General features: G+C 36.9%; 3 protein-coding genes across 7 annotated transcripts in view; 1 reads left to right on the top strand and 2 right to left on the bottom strand.

Annotated features, from left to right (window-relative positions):
• The window catches only part of FANCM (FA complementation group M), a 72,745-nt gene extending 66,240 nt beyond the window's left edge, over positions 1–6,505 (top strand). For all 4 annotated transcript variants that reach the window (XM_050795804.1, XM_050795805.1, XM_050795803.1 and 1 more), the window contains 3 exons: positions 1,775–2,150; positions 4,268–4,559; positions 5,481–6,505. In XM_050795804.1, coding sequence (XP_050651761.1) covers positions 1,775–2,150; positions 4,268–4,559; positions 5,481–5,619 — 807 coding nt within the window. In that variant the 3' untranslated portion in view covers positions 5,620–6,505. The remainder of the gene's footprint in view (positions 1–1,774; positions 2,151–4,267; positions 4,560–5,480) is intronic.
• The window catches only part of FKBP3 (FKBP prolyl isomerase 3), a 466,553-nt gene that overhangs the window by 86,010 nt on the left and 354,251 nt on the right, over positions 1–26,292 (bottom strand). The window lies entirely within an intron of this gene.
• The window catches only part of MIS18BP1 (MIS18 binding protein 1), a 54,208-nt gene continuing 37,387 nt past the window's right edge, over positions 9,472–26,292 (bottom strand). For both annotated transcript variants that reach the window (XM_050795812.1, XM_050795813.1), the window contains 6 exons: positions 22,794–22,966; positions 21,664–21,824; positions 16,267–16,415; positions 11,653–11,740; positions 10,030–10,084; positions 9,472–9,842 (listed from right to left, as the gene is read on the bottom strand). In XM_050795812.1, the coding sequence (XP_050651769.1) occupies positions 9,739–9,842; positions 10,030–10,084; positions 11,653–11,740; positions 16,267–16,415; positions 21,664–21,824; positions 22,794–22,966 (730 nt within the window). In that variant the 3' untranslated portion in view covers positions 9,472–9,738. The remainder of the gene's footprint in view (positions 9,843–10,029; positions 10,085–11,652; positions 11,741–16,266; positions 16,416–21,663; positions 21,825–22,793; positions 22,967–26,292) is intronic.

Raw genomic sequence — 26,292 nt, 5'->3', positions numbered from 1 at the left:
CGGCTCGTTTATACATTGTTTGAAATATATAATTAGATGCTTTTATATTTTTAATCTTCCTTAGATAGGTTAGTAAAATATAGTACGTACTTTATCCCGTCTTGATTTTTTTGCTTAAAACTATCCTCAGGTTCACTCAATAGTAATATACAGATATATATTCCTCATTACTTTGTGTAGCTACGTATACCATTGTATGATTATGTAATTATTTATTCAACATTTCTATATTGATGCATATGTGGGTTGTTTCTAATCTTTTGTTCTTATAATAAATAGCCATGTTTGTATTCTCTTAAATGTTGCCGGTGTAACTTTGGGATTAATTTCTTGGAATTGCTGTAAAAAGTAAATGCATATGTAATGTTGCCAGATATTGCTAACTTCTCTATAGGGTTTGTACTTTTTTTTTTTTTTTTTTTTTTTTTTTTTTGAGGCAGAGTCTCGCTCTGTCGCCCCAGGCTGGAGTGCAGTGGCTCTGCTCACTGCAGACTCCGCCTCCCACGCCCAGATAATTTTTGTATTTTTAGTCGAGACAGGGTTTCACCATGTTGGCCAGGCTGGTCTCGAACTCCCCGCCTCAAATGATCTACTCGCCTCAGCCACCCAAAGTGCTGGGATTACAGGCGTGAGCCACTGCACCTGGCCCTGTACCATATTATTACTACCAGCATTGTAAAAGAGTTTCTGATTTCTCCAGAACTTTATTAACAGAGAATATTGTCAACCTAGTGAGAGATGGCATGTCATATAGTTTCAAATTTGTGTTTTTCTTTGCATAGCAAAGTTGAAAGCATCTTTTTTCTTTCAGTTTCATACATTCATATAGCTTGTAAGAGCCATTTGCATTTCTTTTTTGAGAGCACATTTTATTACTTGCTTTTTGTGGATCACACAGATATTGTGTATTCTGGCTACAAGCCTACATGAGGGCTGTAGGGCCGGTATGTCGATACCAATTCTGAGATTTTTTCCCTCTCTACCAGATATCAAGATTGACAGCTACTTTTTCCTTTCTGCTTTTTATGGAGTAGATTTATTTTTTATTTGCGCTTATAAAAATGTTTAACCGTTTTTGGGGACAGAGGTTCGGACATCTGGCACTGTTTCCCGTGCCCTGTGCCTCTGCAAAAAGAGGAGCTCATGGTTCACAGGATTTGGCAGATTACTTTGGAAAGGAAAGCTGGGTATGTTCTGGCTTAAGTAACTTCCAAAATTCTCACTTCCATGTTGTTTTTGACCTCGGTGTATTTCTTCCTTTCTCGTCAGACCATTTATGTGTTTCTAAGTATTTTTTACAAACATGTTAGTTTTTTAAAACTAAACAGGTTTAGTTGTTTTCAACTGGAGATACTTTCTGGTTATTTAATCTTCCTATTATTTTTCAAAAATGTCTTGTCTGGTTTCCTTATTCTTCACAATGAACTCTAATCTGCTCTAAGATTATTTCATCTTCCATTCATTTGTTTTTTTTCTCTAGGCTAAAAATTATAATTTTCTTTTTTAACACTTACTTCCTTTCCTGTTCATTTTTAGACTTTCTCCTATTTCTTTACATCCTACTGTTCTTAGCTTTTGTTGTTAATTATAGCTTTATAGTTTTTTGAGGTGTAAGAATAGTGACTTACGTGTTCCTTCATGTATTGTCACTTTGGTCAAATTGAAGGAAGAAAACTGGACGTTCTCAGTACGGAGAATCAACTTTGGACATGAGACACTTATGGCACATTTATGTATTTCACCTGATTGTGACCAATGTTTTCCACTTTTTCAGGATGGTAGTGCTTTGGAGGATTCTTGCGCTTCAGGGGCATCCTCTTCCAATTCAAGACCACATTTAGCTGGGACACATACTTCTCTTAGACTTCCACAGGAAGGAAAAGAAACCTGTATTCTTGTAGGCGGTCATGAAATAACTTCTGGATTAGAAGTAATTTCTTCCCTAAGAGCAATTCATGGTTTGCAAGTAGAAGTTTGTCCTCTTAATGGCTGTGATTACATCGTGAGTAACCGCATGGTGGTGGAAAGGAGGTCTCAGTCTGAGATGTTAAATAGTATCAATAAGAATAAGCTCATTGAGCAGATCCAGCACCTGCAGAGTATGTTTGAAAGAATATGTGTGATTGTGGAAAAGGACAGAGAAAAAACAGGTTTGTATTTTGGAATATCTTTGTTTATAAGACTGTAAAGGAACTTGACTGTTAACTTAGTTTATTCTTCTATTATTAGGATGTGGGAACTCTTAAAATATAAACACCTGACTGGTGAATGTCATTCTTATTTTCATGCAGCCATAATGGCTTTCATTAGTTATTGTATTTAAATGCAGCTTATGAGAACTGAAGGGTTGGAAATTGAAGGCAAATCTGCCAAACATAAGACTGTTTCAGGAACCCACGAAGAATGAGGGCCTTAAATAAGGCAGCAATGGGGAGGAGGAGTAGTATTTGGGAGATGTTTAAGGAGTCAGGATTAGCAAGAGTTGGTGGGAGGAGTTGAGAATTACTGAGTTGACCAACTTCTTGGTTATTGGGCAGTTAAATAGTGGTACTGTTTATTGCAATTATGAATATAATGGAAGCAACAGATAAGAGGGACAAGGAAAGTTTAATTTTGAACACGTTAAGATCGAGTTCTCAGTGGGTCACTGAAGTGGGTGCCTAGGATGCATTTAGAAGTGCAGGATTGGAGCTTCAGGTAGGTTATTTCTGCAGTAATTATTCAATTGTATGGCGAGCCCTCAAGAACAGTGAAAAGATCATGAGATACGGAATCAGAAGACACACCGTTTCTATGGTTTCTCTATGAGACATTGCACTGACAGGTCACTCCCTCTGAGGAACTAATAATACACTTGTCCTATTCATCTTGTGATATTATGAGAACTAAGTAAAATCATGTAGTTGTGAAAGCCACTGCAGAAGAATTGAACATTTATACTTTTGGTAATAGTGTAGTTTATGCAAAACATTGGTGTGGGAATTGGGCAGCTTTTTCATCCCCATTTTGTCATTGGTGAACCATGTGGCCTTAGATAAGTCATTTTATCTTTTGGTTACCCAATTTTTTTTTTCCTTTTTTTTTTGAGACAGAGTCTCGCTCTGTCACTCAGGCTGGAGTGCACTGGCACGATCTCAGCTCACTGCAACCTCCACCTCCCAGGTTCAAGCAATTCTCTTGCCATAGCCTCCTGAGTAGCTGGGATTACAGGTATGTGCCAGCATGCCCAGCTAATTTTTGTATCTTTAGTAGAGACGGAGTTTCACCATGTTGGTCAAACTGGTCTCGAACTCTGGACCTCAGGTGATCTGCCAGCCTTGGCATTCCAAAGTGCTGGGATTCCAGGCATGAGCCACCGTGCCCAGCCTTTTTTTTTTTTTTTTTTTTTTTTGAGGCAGAGTCTCGCTCTGTCACCCAGGCTGGAGTGCAGTGGTGCAATCTCGGCTCACTGCAACCTCTGCTGCTTGGGTTCAGGTGAATCTCCTGCCTGAGCCTCCTGAGTAGCTGGGACTACAGACGTGTGCCACCACGCTCAACTAATTTTTTTTTTGTATTTTTTGTAGAGATGAGGTTTCATCATGTTGGCCAGGATGGTCTCGATCTCTCGACCTTGTGATCTGCCTGCCTCGGTCTCCCAAAGTGCTGGGATTATATGTGTGAGCCACCGTGCCCAGCCCCAGCCTCTTTTTAATTTGAAAAGTCAGGGATAAAGGAAATAGATTTGGAGTAGACAGGAAAGTAACATGGCAAAGGTTATAGAAAAGTATCGAGGGCCATGATAGGGAATACCAATAAAAGGATTTAAGTAGAATATGGAATAGAAAATGAACAAGAAAGGGTAGGGAACTAATTGGCAAGATGACATTAAAATGGGTGTACAGGGTAATTGTTGAGTGATTCTTTGGAATAAATACATAAGATAATTTTATATCACTTAAACCAGTACTTAATGCGCCCTTCCTCAGAGCTAGCATGAAAAATTAGAGATGAGTAATACAATCTTGGCCTTCAGGAGTGAATTATGTAGGAATATAAGCTCTTCCTTATTCACCTTTCTATGTTGATTCCAGCTCAAGGTGCTCATAGTTATCCCTATTTTCTTTCTCAGATATTTGAGAAACATTAGTTGTAGGGTTTCTCATTAGCAGAATGTGGCACTAGTTTGCCAATGGTGTAGATCTTGGGATTTTAATAAAATAAAGTATATTAATGATTCTACTTGATATTAGTTACTAAAGTTTGCCTTTCCCTAAATATAAATATTTAGGAGACGCATCAAGGATGTTTAGGAGAACAAAAAGCTATGACAACCTGCTGACTACCTTAATTGGCGCTGGAATCCGAATTCTTTTCAGTTCCTGCCAAGAAGAAACTGCAGATTTGCTAAAGGAACTGTCTTTAGTGGAACAAAGAAAGAATGTTGGTATTCATGTTCCAACAGTGGTGAATAGTAGTAAAAGTGAGGCACTCCAGTTTTATTTAAGTATTCCTAATATAAGTTATATAACTGCATTAAATATGTGTCACCAGTTTTCATCTGTGAAAAGGATGGCTAACAGGTATGTCTGTTGTAATATTTTTAAATGATTACTTTTAAAAGATTCTTAAAAGCATTCCATAGAAGTTTAACGTTAAAAAAATTTAAGAGGCATCGTGCCTGTTAGATTTTATTCAGTAAACATTTTTTGCCTGCCAACATATATTAGTTACTATATGAAGCTGAGGGACATTAATCGAAAAAAAGAAAAAATAGGTGTAGGGATTTCCTTTGAGAACCTTAGAGCTCTGTGGAGAGACAATAAATAGCAGTTACATTTGACCTTGCAATCTAACATTTCTGGGCTGTTCAGTTCTGTAACAAGAAAAATGAGCATTTATATTGCTTGAAGAGGGAGATTTTAGAATGTAGTTTATTTTAATTAAAGGCCTACATCAGATACTGTCTTAGCTCATGCTGCAATGCTAAAATACCATAAACTGGGTAATTTATAAATGACAGAAGTTTATTTCTGCCAGTTCTGGATACTGGAAGTCTGAGATATGGCTGGGTTCTGGAGAGAGCTTTGTACTGAGTCACAGACTACTGCCTTCTCATTGTATCCTCACATGGCAGAAATAGAGCTAGCTAGCTCTTTGACCTCTTCTTATAAGTGCACGAGGATATCCACCTTTATCAACTAATTCTCGAAGTTGCCTCTTCCAAATACCATCACATTGGGATTAGGGCTTCAACATATGAATTTTGGGGAACACAAAAACATTCAGTTCATTGAAGATATTGGAATTGTTTTTCTAGATAATTTTAAGGAAAGGAACCAAGTAGCTGTTTTATCCAAACTAATTTTCAAGACATCAGCTGGACGGATAATGCTTGAGATGATTTCCTTAAAGGCTACTGTGTTTGGTGTTCTTTAGGTAATATTAAATTTTATAAAAGCCAAAAGTCCTAGTGTAATGATTTTGTCTCATTTATTTTTCAGCACACCTCAAGAAATCTCCATGTATGCGCAAGTAACTCATCAGAAGGCTGAGGAGATCTATAGATACATTCACTATGTATTTGACATACAAATGTTACCAAATGATCTTAACCAAGATAGACTGAAATCTGATGCATAATCAGGCTGCTCAAGATGGGGTTTTCAAAGAACTCTCACAATATTAAATGCACTTCAATAATCATTGCTGTTTTGTGATTATGTTTATTTGTAAATAGAATATTTCCTTAAATATATTTTATATTGTATATATTTTTATTTATATAGATTATATAAATTATTAAAAACAAAAATCTGATGTTTGGTGATCATTTTGACTAGATTATGAAACTAATTTTTTTTATTAAATAAAAGAAGGTTTATTAAAAGTGTTACTAAGGGTAGTTTAAGAAAGTAAAAGCTAAGCTAGAGATATACTTTGGAATGTTTCCCAAGATTAAAGTTGTACTGTTGTGATAAATAGTAAAGTTGATATGTCTAACTACAGCCAACTTGTTGATTTTTCCCATGTGTAGATAGTATACTTCAAGTGTACCGATTCTAAATATGTGTACTTGGTAAGGTGTGGGTGATGGGTGGTTGTGAGATAAATGACCCAGTAACTAGGAAAGTAGAAAACTTAACTGAATGTTTATCTGACCAGAGGTGTGTCCCAGTTAAGTACTGTCAAATCTGTTAATATGAACTCTTAATATGGTTTGGCTGTGTCCCCAACCAAAATCTCATCTTGACTTGTAATCTGAATTATAATCCCCATATGTTGGGGAGGGACCTCCTGGAAGGTGATTAGATCATGGGGGCGGTTCCCCCATGCTGTTCTAGTGATAGTTTTCAGAGGATCTGATGGTTTTATAAGGAGCTTTTCCTCTGTTCACTCTGCAGTTCTCACGCCTAGTGCCATGTGGAAAAGGAAACGTTGGCTTCCCCTCCACCATGATTGTAAGTTTCCTGAGGCCTCCGCAGCCATGCAGGACTGTGAGTCAATTAAAATCTTTTCCTTATAAATTTCCCAGTCTTGGGTTATTTCTTCATAGCAGTGTGAGAATAGACTAATACAAACTCCCAGCTACCTTACTCTTTTTTGTTGCTGAAATATATTCAAGGTGGTATATTGGTTTGGACTTAGAAAGTTTCTTTTTAATATAAATTACTGAATTCAGGCCCATTATGTTGACCACATTACATTTACTGTTTTGATCCATTCTGTTGTCTTTGATGACATTAAGAAGGCTTTGCTTGGGGCCGGGCACGGTGGCTCACGCCTGTAATCCTGGGCAGATCATGAGGTCAGGAGGTTGAGACCATCCAGGCTAACACAGTGAAACCCTGTCTCTACTAAAAATACAAAAAAGTTAGCTGGGTGTGGTGGCGGGCACCTGTAGTCCTAGCTACTTGGGAGGCTGAGGCAGGAGAATGGCGTGAAACTGGGAGGGGGAGCTTGCAGTGAGCCGAGATCGCATCACTGCACTCCAGCCTGGGCGACAGAGTCAGACCGTATCTCAAAAACAAAAACAAAAAAAGAAGGCTTTGCTTGTATCTGCAATATATATGACATCTTTCTTCTAGTCAGTCTAGTACTAAAGCAGCCTTTAATTATGTGAGTCCTTTATTCTCAGCCTCATTTTTACCCCTATTACATTGTTGGGTACTTGAACCAGCCTCACCGCAGAGAGCTTTCCTCACCTTAAATCTGGCAGGGACTTCAGAGCTCATGTAATTCAAATCACTTCTCTTCCCTTTCTTACCAAATGATAAAAGTGATGCCCAGAAACAAGTGACTTATTCAAGTTTAGGCTGGCAAATCTAGAAGCAGAACCCAGAAACTAGATATGATTCTCTTTCACTCTATGGTGTTGATAAAAGGGGACAAAAAAGTTATTCTGCTTAGCTCCTTTGAGATAGTATCAACTCTCAACTTGTCTGAAAGCAGCTGACTTCTTATGTCTGCTGCTCAATAATTCTGTCAAAACCAGAGAGAGGAAACACTGTAAGTTATTGCCTAGTGTGCAGTTATCAATTTTCTGTAACTGGACTTTTTGAGTATTTCTCCTTTAGTAGTGAGCACAATGCTAAGCTTTGACAGGAGGAAAGGAGCCTTTCTCCTTCCACTGTGCTACATCTTCATGCATCATGCTGCTGCTACATTGTCAGCAGGGACTGTGGGTAGGGGCATCTGGTGGTGCTTTGCCCCAGCTGCATGCCAGAATCATGCAGTCCCTCAACCTCAGAGATACCACATGCTCAGACTCAGCTGTGTGTGTACCCATCAGACAAAAAAAATTACGTACATTAACATGGTGTTACAGACATAACCTAGAGGATTTATTTATTTATGCTTTCTGTGTGGAGAGCTCTATCCATATTTAGGCTTGCAATAGCCTCCTCCTATACTCTCATTGGTAGCCATTAACCATTGATTATCCATCTTATTATTTAAGTCCTTAAGGTCTTTTTCTTTTCCACTTTTAAGTCTCCTTTGGAGGTTACTTACCTTAAACTTTATTATTAGTTCATCTTATGACCTGATAGAAATGGGACAAACCAGATACCTGGCAGGTGAGATACCTTAGAATAGGGAAGGCGCTGAAGGAGTTCTGATAGGACAAGGGAATATATAGGCAGTAGGGGTCAGACTCTTGATTTGAGTCAAGTTTATGCCATTTCAATTACCTTTTTACTTTTTGTTAAGGGATTTAACCACCTTCTTAACTCCTAAAACACTATCCATTAACTCCAAGCAGTATAGTATTAGATCAAGTATTGGCAACTCAAGTAATACAACAGCATTTTTTTTTGGCCACTCCAAAATAAACCTTTCTTTTGATCCATCCTATATCCACCAATGGTCTTTATGGCAGAAATAATCATAGTAGTTTAAAGAATAATCTTAGTCCAATTGCACTGTTCTTTTTACAGTGTTTCCATGAGTCCTGTAATTATACAACTGCTGATTATTACTATTTTATTTTATTTACTTATTTATTTTAAGAGGAGTCTTTTTCTCTTGCCCAGGCTAGACTGCAGTGGCTAGTTGCAGGCATGATCATAGCACACTTCAGCCTTGAACTCCTAGGCTCAAGCAATCCTCCTTCCTCAGCATCCCAGGTAGTTGAAATATACCTCCCAGGTATATGACACCAGGCCTGCTCTGACTAAAACACTTAAGAAACAAGAAAATGTTACTTTTTTTTTTTTTTTTTTTTGAGGACACTTAAAACAGGACCACTCGTGATTTGTTTTTATTTCTATCACCCAGTAATTAGTAACAAACAAACAAACAAGAAACAAATATTATAAAAGCAAACTAACTTTATTTGAATAATCTAAATAGAGAACAAAGGTAGATGAATGTCTGGCCAGAAGGAAAATATCCTATATGTCAAGTTTCAAAACATAATAAGCGAAAATAAGTTTATTTCTAAACGAAATTTCAGTGAAAGAAAAAGGATGTTTATTATGACATAATATATTGATTACTAATGGTGGATCTATTAACTGTCTAATCTAGTCAAAATATTTAAGCTGTATCTGCATATGTAAATAACACTTAAAAATTAGAGAACAAAATAGTAAATAATTATTTAGTAAAATAATTATTTAGTAAAATAAAATAAATATCTAGTAAAATAATGGCAAAGCAATAAACTAAATATACATAGGTTTCATAGATATGCCAATCACATAAAATAAAAACAATCAGGAGAGGAGCATGTCAACAATGTGTAATTTAATTCCAACAATGTGTAATTTAAACATTAGGCTTGGATAACAACTGGTAACAAATCCTACCTTGGCTTGGATAATAACTGGTAACAAATGCTAACTTAAAAGTTTTCATGAATTCAATAGCTACCAGTACAACCTCTGTCATCCTTCTCACCCTCCCTTACTTAAATGGTAGCAAAATTTTCTTGAAATTAAAAAAAAAAAAATCTGTTTGGGAAATGTTTTTCTTAAAGTAAAAAGACTTGGATGCATATTTAAAAAGTATCTATATATTTTAATATGCAAAAACAAATGTACAGATGTCTACACAAGCAAAAACAATTTTCTTTACATTTTTAGTAAGCTGCAGCAATAAGGATATTTTAGTTTGAACACAAACACATAAAACCTTCAAAGAAGTCCACATTTTCATAGGAAGCTACTTTACAAAGAAAATACATGTACTCCAGTTGAAAATACAAACACACTGTCTGCTTTATGGTAAAAATCCCAGGAATCATATTTTCTCATTTTACTATGCAGAATCAGAGTTTGAAAAATAATAATCTTTCTCTTCTTCATCTAAAGATTCCACAACATTAGTGAAAAGTTTTCCAATACCAGAGTTTTCTCCTAAATCTGTGAAGAGAAGTTTAATAAAAAGATTAATAAATTTCTAAAAGTACTTTCAATAAAACTGAAAACAACTATAAGGAATAAAATGCTAAGTCTGTCCACTTGAGAGCAATTAATTTTAATACCATTTAAATAAAGAATCTACCTTATAATAGAACTGAGCCACAAAAGAAAGCTGTAAGTATATTACCTGTGTTAAGTGGGGTTCTCCTTCTTGGTGTTGGAGTTGAGAAATCAGTTTCAACCTATAAAAGAGTTACTATTAATAGCTAAATGGTACCTCCTGGTGAAATCTACCTCAAATCTAGACAAAATTAAGCATGCTTATCCCCAGGTTACTTTGAACTATAGGTTACTATGCCTATAACAACATTTAATCACATTATAATTATCTGTGAAATGCCTAATTCTCTTTTGGGTTTATTCAGGGCAAGAACCATGACTTACTCAATGTTGTTTTCCACTGCTGGCAAACACTACTCATAACTATAAACTAATGCTATAGCAGTTAAAGGATAGTCTATGGGCCTCCAAAAGTTGCCAAAATGTACTAATTAGGTAATGAATATACTGGTTTAGTAAACGTAAAATATAAACAAAATTTATCATGATTATATATAGTAATTATAATTACAATACTATACTATTACAGTATAGTAATTACTATACAGAATAGTAATTACTGTATTTTACCTATAGTCTGTTAATTTAACAGTACAATGTTTTGTACTAGCAGAATTTTAATTCTCTGTACTTGAAATTCTTGGCTAAAATGGTAATGTAAATGGCAAGTTTGAAGTACATGCTCACACACATTACAATGCTTATCAAACTATTGACCATGGCTGGCAATCATTAAATCTTTTAAAAATAAAAAGTAACAGAATAAAAAATATAATAGCCCCTATACTAAGAGTAAGTACTGTTTGAAGAAATTTTTGAGATACAAATTCATGCTCACAGACTGTGATATAAATGTATTTTTTTCTGACATGAGGTAAAACACTATATTATATCATTTAGCCCTCAAAATCATTTGGTAACATAAATCAATATAATCATGATCCCCATTATCATACCACACATGAATAAAATGATATTAGAAAGCTTAAGTAACTTGCTCAGTGTCATAAAGCAAGGGACTCAAGGGGGTTCCCATAAGTTACCATTCTCTGAGATGAGCTACTTACTTTGACGAAATTTGAGATGAAATACTTTTTTCAGAATCCTAGTACTTATATCTGATTGATAATCAGTTATTGCAATTAAAATCAGAAAATTAAAAATTTAAAAAGTAATTCAAGGGGATAAAGGATTGTCCTAATCTTTTCTCTGAGGGATACAGATAATTCTATTAAGGCATCTTTTAGTTAAAAATTTTTCTGTAGTTGGATTTTAAATGTTAGAATGTAAAAAAATAAAATTAAGTAGCTACATCTGAAAAACACTTGAAACCATTTTAAAGCTACATAGGATTTGATGAAATGTCTTATTTTATGAGAATCATGACTCAGTCTGAATTATTCTTTAATCCTTGAACAGATAAGCTTTTGTGTTTTGCCTGAAATATCCTTCCCTGACCTGTGTATATTTTTACCACCCTTCATTTCCCAAAAATCAAAGTTTTTACCCATTTTCTCCTTGCTCCAATGTTTCAGTCTATGTACTTACCTCATTCATGGCTTCATTATTGTAACTTATTACATTATAATCACTTTAGGGACAGGGACTGTCACATCACTTATAACTACCACAGTTTATCATATATTAAAGTTGTTTCATAGATATGTGTTGGATAAAGAAAAATACTTACTAATTTTTTCTTGATGTTGCCCCAGACAATACCACCATTACTTTTATGATATTTTTGCATACGAAAAACATATTTATCACAATCATTCCTGTTTGAATACAAAATAATTTTAAGTCAACAATATTTTTAAGTCAACTTAATAATTTTCAGTTAACTGTCATACTTTTAACCACAGGTTGAACAACAATTGCCTAAATTAATTTCAAATGTATTTCTTGTTTTGAAACAGGGTCTCACTCTGTCGCCCAGGCTGGAGTGCAGTAACATGATAATGGCTCACTGTAGCCTCAGCCTCCTGGGCTCACGTGATCCTCCCAACTCAGCCTCCCACGTAGCTTGGACTACAGGCACGTGCCATCACGCCTGGCTAATCTTTGTATTTTTCTTAAGAGACAGGGTTTTGCCACATTGCCCAGGCTGCTCTTGAACTCCTGAGCTCATCAAGCAATCTGCCCTCCTGGGCCTCCCAAAGTGTTGGGATAACAGGCGTGAGCCACCATGCCTGACCTCAAATGTATTTCCATCTTTAAAAAGTACATTCTGTATTTTAAAGAGGACAATACAATGTGCCTATGGAGATGGGCAAAACGCTCAAACATTTTAAAGGAAATACTGAATAAGACTATTTTGGGAAATTATGCTTTGCTTACTGCTCATTGTACTGTCTACGCTCTTTCCAGTATCTTGCTGCCTCTCTTCATTTTCCAAAACTCCCACTGAGACCTCTGGTCCTTGGACTCCCTTTTGCTGTACCATTGTTCACTTCCTTCCCTATACTAATTGAATCTCAGTTTATTCACTTTAAAGATATGCCTGGTGATTGAAAACCCTCAATTTTTCCAACTGTGCTGGGTTTCCAATCCAGCTCATCAAGCCTTTTATTTCTACAAAACTTTATCTTTCTTGAATTCCCCATACCAACCACCAAATTTTTTTTTTGTTTTTTTCATTTCCTTTACCTTATCTCTTCCCTTACAAGTAAATAGGCTTGACTCATAACTGACGAGATTAAAAGCCAAGTAGAATAGTTGGTTGTTTTTAATTCCTTAAACCCACAATTCCTAATCCCACTTATGACAGTTAATACCAGCTGAACACCCATTTCCATACTCTCCCTTGGCTCTAAGATCTTACATACCTGAGTATCCTGTTCTTTATGACTATTTGGGAACAACCTTAAAGTTGACATGTAGAAATGTGACTGTATTAAGATACTTATCTGAATCAAACACTGCCGTATAGCAATGAATAGACCTCATCAGGTATTAGCAAACTGCTTAACAAATGAACAGGTGCAATCCCAGCACTTTGGGAGGCTGAGGCTGGTGGATTACCTGAGGTCAGGAGTTCAAGACCAGCCTGGGCACCATGGTGAAACCCCATCTCTACTAAAAATACAAAAATTAGCCGGGCACGGTGGCATGTGCCTGTAATCCCAGCTACTTGGAAGGCTGAGGCATGAGAATTGCTTGAACCTGGTAGATGGAGGTGGTAGTGAGCCGAGATCGTGCCACTGCTCTCCAACGTGAGCAACTCCATCTCAAAAACAAAAAACAAATGAACAGGCCTAGCCACTTGTTCAGGATCAGCAACTGGTAAGTCTATTGTCAAAGAGATGTCTCTGAAGACAAAGAGTTTTTCACTTCTGAAGTGATACAACTGTTTGATTACTTAAAACTGTTATGAAAAGTTCATCAATTACTAGAGATAGTAAAGTCAAAGATAGTGAAGAAGCCTAAGAAAATCCTTTTTTTTTTTGGCCGGGCGTGGTGGCTCAAGCCTGTATTCCCAGCACTTTGGGAGGCCGAGACGGGCGGATCACGAGGTCAGAAGATTGAGACCATCCTGGCTAACACGGTGAAACCCCGTCTCTACTAAAAAATACAAAAAACTAGCCGGGCGAGGTGGCGGGCGCCCGTAGTCCCAGCTACTCGGGAGGCTGAGGCAGGAGAATGGTGTAAACCCGGGAGGCGGAGCTTGCGGTGAGCTGAGATCCGTCCACTGCACTCCAGCCTGGGCAACAAAGCGAGACTCCGTCTCAAAAAAAAAAAAAAAAAAATCTCTTTTTTTTAAGAAAAAGTTTTAGACAGTATAGATACATGACATAAGTGAGTCTATCGGATTTCCTTAATTGTAAAAGTGATGTAAATGGACAGAAAATATCCCCCAAAACAAAAAACAAAAACTCACAACCCACACTGGTGTCATTCTATAACCTAGAAATAATGGCTGGTGATGTGTAAGTTAAGAAATTTCCTTCCTTATGAATTTGTTACATAAAATTGGGATCATACTGAATGTAGTTTTCCTAGCTTTAAAAAACTACTATCCACTGGATATTTTTCTGTCATTAAACATTCTTGAAGACATGATTTGTTTCATATTCCATTATATGGATAAATCTTAATTTATAACTTTCCTTATTTTTGGATGTTTTGGTCATTCCAAACTTTCAGTATTATGTTTTATGGTGAACATCTTTGTTCATATAAATACATGCCTGTCCAAATCTCATATTTCCTTAAAGTGTCTAATAAAATTCAATGGCCAAAAGGATGAATTTTTTTTTTTTTTTTTGAGATGGAGTCTTGCACTGTCACCCAGGCTGGAGTGCAATGGCGTGATCTCGGCTCACTGCAACCTCCACCTCCTGGGTTCACACGATTCTCCTGCCTCAGCCTCCTTGGTAGGTAGGATTACAGGCGCACACCACCACACCTGGCTAATTTTTTGTATTTTTAGTAGAGACAGGGTTTCACTGTGTTGGCCAGACTGGTCTCAAACTTCTGACCTCGTGATCCATTGGCCTCAGCCTCCCAAAGTGTTGGGATTATAGGTGTGAGCTACCGTGCCGGCCAAGGATGAATATTTTAAGGCTTTTGATGATTTGGTCAAAGTGCTTATCAAAAAGTTTGTCCAAAATTGTATTCTCAATATGCTTTCACCTGTACTAAATACTAAAATAAAAAATAACTTTTAGATGCCTAGGAAAATTATATTTTTATCCAATAAGTGCAAATTAAAATTTTAGCAGGCTTCCTGAGAGTACTGAATAGTTTTTTTCTCAGTCATTATTATCTTGCTTCTGCCTCTCATTCTGTGGAAATTGCTCTAAGATCAGCAATAGCCTCTTACTCTCCAAATGGAATAGCCTATTTTCAGGCCTCATTCTTACTACTTTCCATCTTTTTTTGGTGAAATTTTATTGTTAGTCACCCCTACTTTTTTCTTAATTTTATTTATGTATATGTTTCAAATTGTTCCTGTATTCACATGGTTCAAAATTCAAAAGCCCCCCTCTCCTTCCTCTAGCTACCTTAGTTCTCCCTAAAGATCACCAATGTTTTGGTTTCTTATGCATCCTTTTAGAAATACTTAATCTAATAAAAGCAATTATATACACACACACAAGTATATACATATATGCATACACACATATAGGTTCTATTTACACAAACAGTATATTATTCACTACATCTACCTTTTTCTCATTTAATGTATCTTAGGCATTTTATCATAACAGCCATAAAAAATACCTTCATTAATTCCTTTTTTTTTTTTTTTTGAGACAGGATCCCACTCTGTTGTCCAGGCTAGAGTGCAACTGTTGCAATCACAGCTCACTGCAGCCTAGACCTCTGGGACTCAAGCAATCCTTCTACATCAGCCTCCCTAGTAGCTGGGACCACAGGCTTTCCTCACTGCATCCTGCTAACTTTTTTTTTTTCTTTTGGTAGAAATGGGGTCTTCCTATGTTGCCCATGCTGGTCTTAAACTCCTGGGCTCAAGTGATCCTCCCACCTCAGCCTCCCAAAGTGTTGGGATTACAGGCTTCAGCCACTGTGCCTGGCTCTTCATTAATTTCTATGACTACATAATGGACGAGGATTCATTTAATTAGTCCCTACTGATAGATTTTTGAGGTACTGCAATTTAAACAATGCTACCATGAATAAGCTGTACATTCACAATTCTGTAAGTAAACTTCCTAAGTCAAAGGGTATGTGCATTTATAATTTTGATACTTACAAATTGTTGCTGCAAAGATCGCACTAATTTACCTTCTCACTAGCAATGCACGAAAATTAACAATGCATTCCTTGTTAATTTGTAGGAATGCTGTATATATTACAGAAATTAGCCTTTTGCCTGTGACAAGCTGCATATATTCTTTTCTCAGGTTGTCTTTTGTTTGTAGTGGTTGGTACCAGGTAAAATTTGTTAAACATTTTTATACAGTTGACTTTATTCATCTTTTCATTAATGGCTTGTAGGTTTTATATTATAGTTAGAAAGACCATCACTAATCTGGTATTATAAAATAATTCCCCAAGGTTTCTTTAGTTTTTTTTTTTTTTAAATTTTTTACAAGTAAAACCTTGATCCATTTTGAATTGATCCAGAAGTAAATGTGGATTATATCACAGTGCTATTTATTGAATAGAACCCTGACTTGATGAAATTGTCCATCCTTAACTTCTAGAAACTATACATTCTTGATTTTTTAAATAATGACTCTTCCCATTACTGGCATCTATGGTCCTCATGAAATGTTTAAATGTTCCTCACTACTCTGATGCAGAGAATTAAAATATCATATGCATGAATATTTACCTATTTATAGAAGCTAGCATGCCAGGACTGACATGCTGACATTGAGGAGTTTTTACCAATGGAAAGATAACTGATGATGGAGTTGTTGGATTTTTGTCCATATTTGGCAGAATATCATCATCATCTTCACTGTCCTGGAAACTTGGCAACTAGAAAACAAGTATTTATTATCAGCAGACACCCCATAAAATGTATTTTCTCATTATCACAAAATAGTTTTTGGAGGACTGACAGGTTGGTTCTCCTTCTTATAACTTTTCAAGTTAGATAATTAAAAACAATAGTAGGTAGAGGAGTAGAGGCTAGAGGAACTCCATTTTAGATGCTAATTCACCATGCTGACTTCTGATTAAACCCGGTTCTGGAAATGCCTCTAAGATTTCTACTTCCATGTACTTACCAGAAATTTTGTCCTTAGGTCAAAACAACCTTGGTGTTACTGTAAACACATACTTACCATAAATCCGTGCCTTAGGCAAATTCCCTATGGTATATAAACCCTGGGTCTGGGGTGATAACAGTGCATAAATCCACCATCTTGTGGCCACCCAAGAGATGGCTTCTGCTCAGAAGTCTCTATTAAATGTTTCTGAGAAACTGTATTTGTCACCCTCTTTATTCAGCCCGTAACCGAGTAGTGTGGCTTCAAACCAGGTTTTAAAACTTTTTTATTCCTTTCTCCCCAATTTTAAGATACAACTTTGAGATAAACTGCATATGTGTTTCCATTCATCTTGAAATACAGCCTCAAAATGTGAACCTCCATTCCCTTTCTTTACCCATTCTGTGCTCCCATGCCTTATGCACATGTATTTACCTAGACACTTTTTAAGTGTACACCATGCTCCTTTATCTGGTCATATATTTCCTTAGAAGCTTCAGGGGCTGGATCCTGGCACAAACTGGATACTTTAATAATTCTCTCCCCAGTCAAGGCCAAAACTCACTCCCATCTAGAAATTTACTGCAAGATTTACTACAATTAATTTGTAACCTGGTTGGGCCCAGGATGGTGCTGGCCCCTTCACCAAATGGAATAATATTTCAAGATAAGCTGTTGAAGCACACTGAGCCACCTGACACCTCCTAATCCCTCCTCTCCTGCATTCCAAACCATTCTCTCTTTAAAAACTCCTATGTTCTCTCCACAAATTGAAGACTGGAATTTTTGGAATTTCACCCACACTTCCCTTTGCTGGCACAGATAATAAAACTCTGTCACACCTTGCTCTTGTTATATTGTCTTCTTTTCACAAGCGGCGAATAGTTGGACTCCTATGCTGGTTACAATTTTTGGTGGCCCATACAGGGAGCCCTGTGTATTCACAGGAGGCTCCAGACCCACCTATCTGATCTTCTGTTAGATGGGGCCATGGAGCCACCTGTGAATGCCAGCTGCTCGTGGCTAGCTGACCCCATAGAAAGAACATTAGGGGAGCTTCCAGCAGCTGCCAATGTGCCTTTGTCTTGCGGAACCTCCTTTTCTCTTTGTCACAGCATCTGCTGCTTCCAAAGCTTCACTGATATGTCACAATGTGTGACATTTTGAAGAAGTCGACAAACGTTGGAACCGGGTGAGCTGCTGATGTGCACCTAGCCTCCCTCTGACTCTTTTCAGGGTGTTGCTGGGTCTCTGCTCTGTTTAGACTTAGCTGTTGGTGTCACCATTTGGCCATTTTTACGCATTTGTATTTGTGGCACCCTCAGGGCTTTGTTCACATTGGACTCAGTCCCCTGGTGGGGGCTGTTTGAAACTGAGGCAAGGAGTTTGGAACTCTACCCAGTCCTCTTAACTGGGGATTTGTTTGGAGGCAGTGCACCATTTGTTTGCACATGTAGGTGTATAATTTTAATGTGTGTATGGGCCCTAATCTCTCTCTCTTCCTCCATCTTTTCTATTCCTCCCAGCTCCATCCCACTGACTACGTTGGAAACAAGCCATCAAGCCTAACCTCCCCTGGGCCTGAAACAGCTCTGGGTTGGAAACAAGCCTAACCTCCCCTGGGCCATAAACACCATTAGCTTCCTCCAGCTGGAAACAGCTAACCTTGACTGGTGACTTGTGGAAGTGGGAATGTTACAGCAGGTAGCTAGTCAGGGATAAGCAGGGAATGAGCAGGCCTCCCCATCCCCTACCAGGAATGTTGTTAGGCAACCATCCTATGATGGTCAGGTGGTTGTTAACTGTGTCTCTAAAATAATAATTAATCGCAGCCAGCACCAGGGAAAGGCAATCTCTCAATAAACAGAAACACCTAAAATTGGTGATGAGCAGCTTCCTGTTAAGATCTCAGAAGCTGGGCGAGTGGGCTCAAGCATGTGCATTAAGAGGCAAAATGGAGGAGTTTAACTGGTATATGACCTCCTATGGACATTCGACTGGTAAGGGAAGAAAGCCTCAAGTGAGCCTGTGTGCAAATCCAGTAAACACACTGTAACTTGCTCCCCTCCCAAGTGCCAGCACACCACTGGGCATGCAGACAGCCCACCCCAAAGTCAGAATCAGGAGAGAAGGAACACAAGACCCCCAGAAGCATGCCAACATATAAAACCCCAAGTCACAAAGTTAAACCATCCTTCAAGTCACCTGCTTGGCCCTCTTTTGAGAGTACTTTCCTTCCTTTGGTTCCTGCTTTAAAGTTTTTTAATAAACTTTCATTCCTGCACTAAAACTTGCCTTGGTTTCTCCTTCTGCCTTATGTTTCCTTGGTCAAATTCTCTGTTTAAAAAATTTTTATAATTATTAAAAAAAAAAAATGGAGACGGAGTCTCCCTATATTGCCCAGGCTGGTCTTAAGCTCTTGGGCTCAAGGGATCCTCCTACCTTGGCCTCCCAAAGTGCTGGGACTACAGGCATAAGCCACCACACCTGGCCAGAATTCTTTCTTCTGAGGAGGTAAGAATTGTGGTTTCTACAGACCCGTATGGATTCGCTGCCAGTAACAGAAGGGATTCATCCTACACTATATAGGTCTAGGGTGCTGAGGCTCTCCCTGACAGAAGATAAACAAGAATGATGGGGGTCTGCTGGTTGCACAGGTTTAGGCTGTGTCTGCTAGAAATTTTAAGGTCAAGGAACAAGGACAAGGACGAGCCTTAGCCTTTAAAAGACTTAATTTCTCTTGTGTAAAACAGATAATAACACCTATTTCTAAAGGTTATGTAGACCAGAGGTCAGCAAATGTTTTCCGTAAAGAATCAGATAGTGAATATTTTAGGTTTTGTGGTCCAGTCTCTGTTCTAACTACTCAACTCTGCACTGTAGCATGAAAGCAGGCATAGACAATATGCAAACAAATCTGACCTTTCGTATCAACAGAACAAAACAAAACTCTAATTCACTTACTATTATGCTTAGCCCTCAGTAGGAACTCAAGCAGTGTTAACTATGTCACAGAAAATGAGATAATTTGTTGCTGTCTATTTCTACTTTAGTTCTGTTCTTTACATTTCTATTTTTGTGAGATGGAGTTTCGTTCTTGTTGCCCAGGCTGGAGTAAAATGGTGCCATCTCGGCTAACTGCAACCTCCCACTCCTGGGTTCAAGTAGTTATCTCGCCTCACCATCCTGAGTAGCTGGGACTACAGATGCCCACCACCACACCAGCTAATTTTTGTATTTTTAGTAGAGATGGGGTTTCACCATGTTGGCCAGACTGGTCTTGAACTCCTGATCTCAGGTGATCTGCCCACCTTGGCCTCCCAAAGTGCTGGGATTACAGGCGTGAGCCACCATGCCCGGCAGTTCTGTTCTTTATGATGCTACTATTGCATTTAGGCTAAAATATACACATATAGAACCTGAAATGATGGTGGGATAACATAAAGGGTACAACCCCTAGTGGACCACAGTGTTTTGAAGAAAACATTGTCAGGGCCTCTGGTGGCTCTCTTAAGACTTCCCTTTATAACCAGTGTAAGCAAAAAGGGGGCCCAGCTAATGTTACTAAACTTTGTAAAGCGTTGTGTAGCCTTTTTAAATTGAAGATGATTTAATGACAAGAAATTGGTAGATGAAAAAATTACGCTTATGTCTAGCTCACTGTTTGAATTCTTATACTCAATAGTCCAGTTGTCTATTATCCACACATTTCTGCATTACTTTAATCTTAATAATCTTTGTTTTTTTTTCTTTTTTTGAGAAGGAGTCTTGCTCTGTCGCCAGGCTGGAGTGCAGTGGCTGCAATCTTTGTCTAGGGGGTTCAACCGATTCTCCTGCCTCAGCCTCCCAAGTAGCTGGGATTATAGGCATGCGCCACCACGCCCGTCTAATTTTTGTATTTTTAGTAGAGACAGGGTTTCACCATGTTGGCTAGAATGGTCTTGATCTCCTGACCTCATGATCCACTCGCCTCGGCCTCCCAAAGTGCTGGGATTACAGCATGAGCCACCACGCCCCGCTAATCTTAATATTCTTAACATTTATATTTAGATTCTAGAAAGTCTCAAATGTGCATTTAATATCTGTATTGTATTTCACTGTGTTTATGAAAAACATCTTTACTGGATATACAGATTGTTTCCAGTTTTTTGCTATAAAGATAAAACTGCAATAAATATCTTGCAAAGATTTGGGGCTTTTGGATTTCTTAGGATAAACTCTCAAGAATAGAATAAATCTTTATGGCTTTTATAATATATTGCCATAATGCTTTCTTACTAAAAGATACGATTCAATTTGTATGCCCACTGATGTATGACTGTATCAGTATCAGCACTGCTTCTGTTAGCAGTGGATATTTTAACTTACTTTTTTTTTTAAGATTCTGTAATTTAGAAAGTATACATATATACTTTACTTTCTTGAATTACTAACTAAAATAACTACTTCCCCAAGTGTTTATTAAGCCTTTTGAATTTCTTCTTTTTCACACTTTTCCTGTGATCTTGGTACTTTTTGTTATTCCAGTAACATTTGAATGACTTGTTCATATTACAGATACTAGCTTGGTTTTATTTGCTGTGAATTACTCCAGTCACTGAAATATTTACTTATTCTACTCTTCATATGACAAAAATTCTTTCATACATTCAAATCTTTTAATACTGTGCTACTATCATTTAATCCCTACTTTCAATTACTACACAGTATCTTTTATCCCCTTTAAAAAAAAGTTTGCTTGGTAGTATATTAAACTTTATATATGTTTCGCCTAATTCTAGGTTTACTTTACTGTTTGGTTCTACAAACATTACCTTTGAACTGACTGAAGTGCAGACTCTAGAAACTAGTAAGAATGGCATATATCAGCACATTGTTTGCCATAAGACTATGATCACGTCTAGGGAGGCTACTGATCCTTCGCCTAAATATTAGTGATGAACACTACCATACATAAAAATGAAAGATATAAAAGTCAATACAGATAAGGAAAACAATGATTTTGTGCCTCTTACCAGTATTCTTTGATGCTGTAAAGGTGTTGTACTGAAAAAATCATCATGGTCATCTTTTGGCAACTGTTCCAGAAATTCCCTCATCTGTTGCTTCCTTTTAAGAGTTCCCACTTTGGCAGTTATCTTAATAGTTTGTTTCTGATCAGCATCACCTCGCTTGCCTGAAGAGTCAGCAAACCAATTTGATAAGGATTTGGTTATTTATAGTAACTGCTCTATAAAGTTAATAGCCTTTGCAAAATCTAAATTGTGCGTTCATGTTAAAAAAAAAAAAACAAAAAAACTCAGCCTTGGCCAGGCTCAGTGGCTCATCCCTGTAACCCCAGCACTTTGGGAGGCCAAGGCAGGAGGAATGCTTGAGCCCAGGAGTTCAAGACCTGCCTGGGCAATACAGTGAGACCCCATCTCTCTAAAAAAATATAGATAAAGAAAGGAAAAAGAGAATGAAAACTTAGCTTTTTATTTTACAAGTCTCCTATAGAACAAATGATTATTTCTACACTGGGATCTGGGATTTGTGCAATATGATTAGCCCATAGGATACTCATGAAGAAGCTAAGATTAGGCAGAGCCACCACGCCTGGCCAAAAAGATCTTTACATTGCAAGAATGATTGCCTCTACACTGCCTCTTGCTGAATGCCTAATTTATTGATTTTGCTAAAATATATAAACCTTATTGAATTATGATGGGGTACTGGGTTCTCACTAATGCTTATTATAGAAATTCTCTGGCATAATCAACCTTTTACTAGTACTCATGAACAGGAGTATGTAATCATGGGACTATGAAAACTGAGTATTTTCTGAGCTTTCTCATAAATTACTTGGGGATCTGACCCAAGTGCCTTTTAATTAAACCCTCAGAACAATAATTCAGATACTGAAATCTCTGGATCTAACTGCAGAATTCCTAAAACTCAAAGCACAAGGCTACTAAACTACTATTGATGGAAGTAGAGACCTAGGTAAGACTTAAAAATTAAACATGATTTCTGAAATTCTTTCTAGCTTTAATATTTTAAGAAAATACCTATTAATATTCATGGATAAATATAAAACATATCTGATTTCAGTGATCAGAAATCAACACTGAGTACTACGAAAAAAACTATTTACTACAAAGTTTACCATTTTGGCCTTTGGAATTGGCTGGCTTTTTCTTAGTGACATGTTTCTGGGATCCTTTTCCTCTGGGATTTTCCATATATTTCCTCTGGCATTCTTCAGCAGATCGAGAACCTACAGCCGCAGCTACATCTGACCAGAAACCAGGTTTGTGCTTTGGAAGAGATGCAAAAGCACTATGGAAGATCAAAACCAATTAAAGAATAAGAAATTCAAACCAATGACAATAACCTCTTAAAAGCATACCACTGAATTAATGAGATTTACTGAGATGAAGGAATTGGTTTTATCGAAATCATTCTGGATAACAATTAAGAAAGATATTATTCCCTCCCCTCAATAACTTACTCTAGTGCTTAAAATATGAAGATGTAATTTTACCTATCTAGTAGATGTCTTCTAACTATTTTGATGTGTTTTATTAAGCCTGAAAAATGACCCTCAGCCTTTCAACATTTTTTTTTTCTAAGTCCAACTAATCGATGATACGGTTTTTTAGGAGACTCTGGCATGACCAAATTTTCTACATTGTTACCTTAAATCTTACTGGTGCTAAGTATATTGGACAATAAGTTCTCTTATACAGTCTAGGTTATAAGCTATTAAAAAGTGGTATGCTTGCTTTCATTCTACTATACTTTGTAGAACTCAGTATTTTAGATAAATGCTCTCTTAATTAAGGAAAATGAAAACTGAAATACAGAAAACTATAAGGAAGTCCCTAATTTAACATTTGAGTTACATTCTACAAGTTCCTTTGTAAATGATTTAGAACCTGGTATACAAGTTACCACCCCCACTCTCCCCATAAAGATTTTATGCATTGTGGTTAGATTGACAATTTAGTCAGAAAACATCTATGTAACTCATCAATTACCATAAAAGTGATATTAACAATGTTATTTCAACTATACCACCTCTTTATTTTTAATCTGTTTCTTTGGCAAAATATTTTTATTTCTACTTGGGAAAATTTTTAATCAGCTCTCTGGGGTTAAACAGCCCTGATTTATAAAGTCTGATGATTTTCAAAGGGTAAATACTCCCATTGGGGTTGATGTCAAGCTACCAACATGTCACTGAATGTGGAGTTGATAAAACACGTGTGATAGCACACAATTATATAGTATTTCCGCCATACAAGAGAACATATGTAATAAAATGTAAAATAATTAGGAAGTAATGAGTTTTGAGCATTATCTTTGTTTTAAATAATTATAAGTTTATATAATTTAATTTTTAATGACTTTAACACTCAATTTTTAAAATTCCCCAAAATTTAACAATCAGCTCTTGTAAACAGCTACCAGTTGACCACAGCATACTATTCCATGCAGAAAAGAATACTTATGAGCATTAAATACTTGTTAATGAATTATTTTACATAATTAATCATTCCACAGGTATTCTAAAGTGAAAAACTAGAAGGACTTGGGAACTCAAGCTTCTCTATTTGTGTGTGTGGCTAATTTCTAAATCTACGACTGTCTAAAAGAACTATTTTATATAACACAAATAATAATGTATTTAATAAGAAACTAGTACTTAATACATCTCCTCTAGATTATTCCAGATAATTTAAAAAGACACACTTAAACGTATCACACCATGTTTAAAACTTGTTTCATTATTAGCATAAAACCCCAAATCCTTAGTGTAATGCTGTATTGTTCCTTGCCCAACTCTCTAGTCTCATCTTGTACTGCTCTTTGGTCAACTTTCAGTATTCCAGTCATTCTGGCCTTTTTTATTTTTCTTTTTTTTTTTTTTTTTTTTTTTTTTTTTTTTTAAAGAGACAGGGTCTCGATCTGTTGCCCACACAGGAATGCCAGGCATTATCATAGCTCAATGTGGCCTCCAACTTCTGGGCTCAGGCGATCCCCCTGACTCCGCCTCCTTAGTGGTTGGCACTACAGGCACAAACTCCACACCCATTCTTTCAGTATTTCTAAATGTGCCCTCTTTCTTTCTACTTTTGTGTATGCTATTCTAAGGTCCATTTGTCTTGAATCCTGGGTTTAAATAATTCTTATTTATTGATATAGTTTAAATATGTGCCCCTACCCAAGACTCATACTGAAATGTATCCCCAGTATTGGAAGTGGGGCCTAGGGGGAGGTGACTGGTTAATGGAGGTAGATTCCTCATGAATGATTTAGCACCATCCCTCTTGGTACCATTCTTCTGATAATGAGTTCTCGTGAAATCTGGTCATTTAAAAGTGTGTAGCACACTTTTCCAGAATGTCATATAAATAGAATCATATAGTATATAAGCCTTTGAGTTGGCTTCCTTCACTCAATATGCCTTTGAAATTCAACTAGGTTGTTGTATGTATCAATAGTTCTTCCTTTTTACTGCTTAGTAGTCCACTGAAAGAATGCACCATAATTTGTCTATGTATAAAGTACGACAGAAATCAGGGAGAGGGAGGAACTTGGTATAGCACCCTTTAAAGTTGTTTATGAACTCCTAGGCCCATCCTGCAAATTTTAATATATTTTCATTTTTGTTCAGTTAAGAATATCTGGCCGGGCTGGTGGCTCACACCTGTAATCCTAGCATTTTGGGAAGCCAAGGTGGGTGAATCACTTGAGGTCAAGTGTTCAGGACCAGCCTGGCCAACATGGTGAAACCTCACCTCCACTAAAAATACAAAAATTAGCTGGATATAGTGGCGCACGCCTGTAATCCCAGCTACTGGGGAGGCTGAGGCAGGAGAATTGCTTAAACCCAGGAGGCGGAGGTTGCAGTGAGCTGAGATCGCATCACTGCACTCCAGCCTGGGTGACAGAATGAGACTCCGTCTCCAAAAAGAAAAAAATAAAAAAAGAGAATATTTTCTACTTTGAGGCTTCTTCTTTGACCCACAGATTATTTAAATGTAAGTTATTTAATTTTAAACCACTTGGAAATTTTCCTTTTATTGATTTGTAGTTTAATTCAATTATTAGCAGAGAACATGCTTTGTATAATTTCAGCGATTTTAAATCTGTTAAGATGTTTTATGATCTGGTATATGTTCTATCTTGATGAATGATCAACCTATCCTTGGAAATAACCTATTCTTTTTCTTATTATTGGGTGGAATGTTCTGTAAATGTGAATCAGATACAAATGACTGATGGTGTTATTCAGTTCTCTACACTTGCTAATTTTCTGTCAGTTATATCGAATACGAAGAGAAAAGCAGTGTGGTTTCCTATAATTGTGGATTTAATTATCCTTGCAGTTTAGTCTGCTGCTTTGTCAGTTTTTAATTCATGTATTTTGAGGTTTTATTGTCAGGTGCATACACGCTTAGGAATTTTATGCCTTCCTGGTGACTGACCCTTCTATCATTTGTAATGTCTTTCTTTATTCCTGGTTATTTTCTTCCTACTAAAGTCTATTTTGACAGATATTAATACAACCACTCAAGCTTTGATTTGTGTTTAGATAGTATTTTTCTATCCTTTAAACTACCTATATCATTATATCTAAAGTGAGTTTCTTGTATACA

The sequence above is a fragment of the Macaca thibetana genome, chromosome 7, assembly GCF_024542745.1.
Source record: "Macaca thibetana thibetana isolate TM-01 chromosome 7, ASM2454274v1, whole genome shotgun sequence".
Lineage (NCBI taxonomy): Eukaryota > Metazoa > Chordata > Mammalia > Primates > Cercopithecidae > Macaca > Macaca thibetana.
Note: the sequence above shows the minus strand (reverse complement) of the source record. Positions and strands in the feature narration are given on the sequence as shown.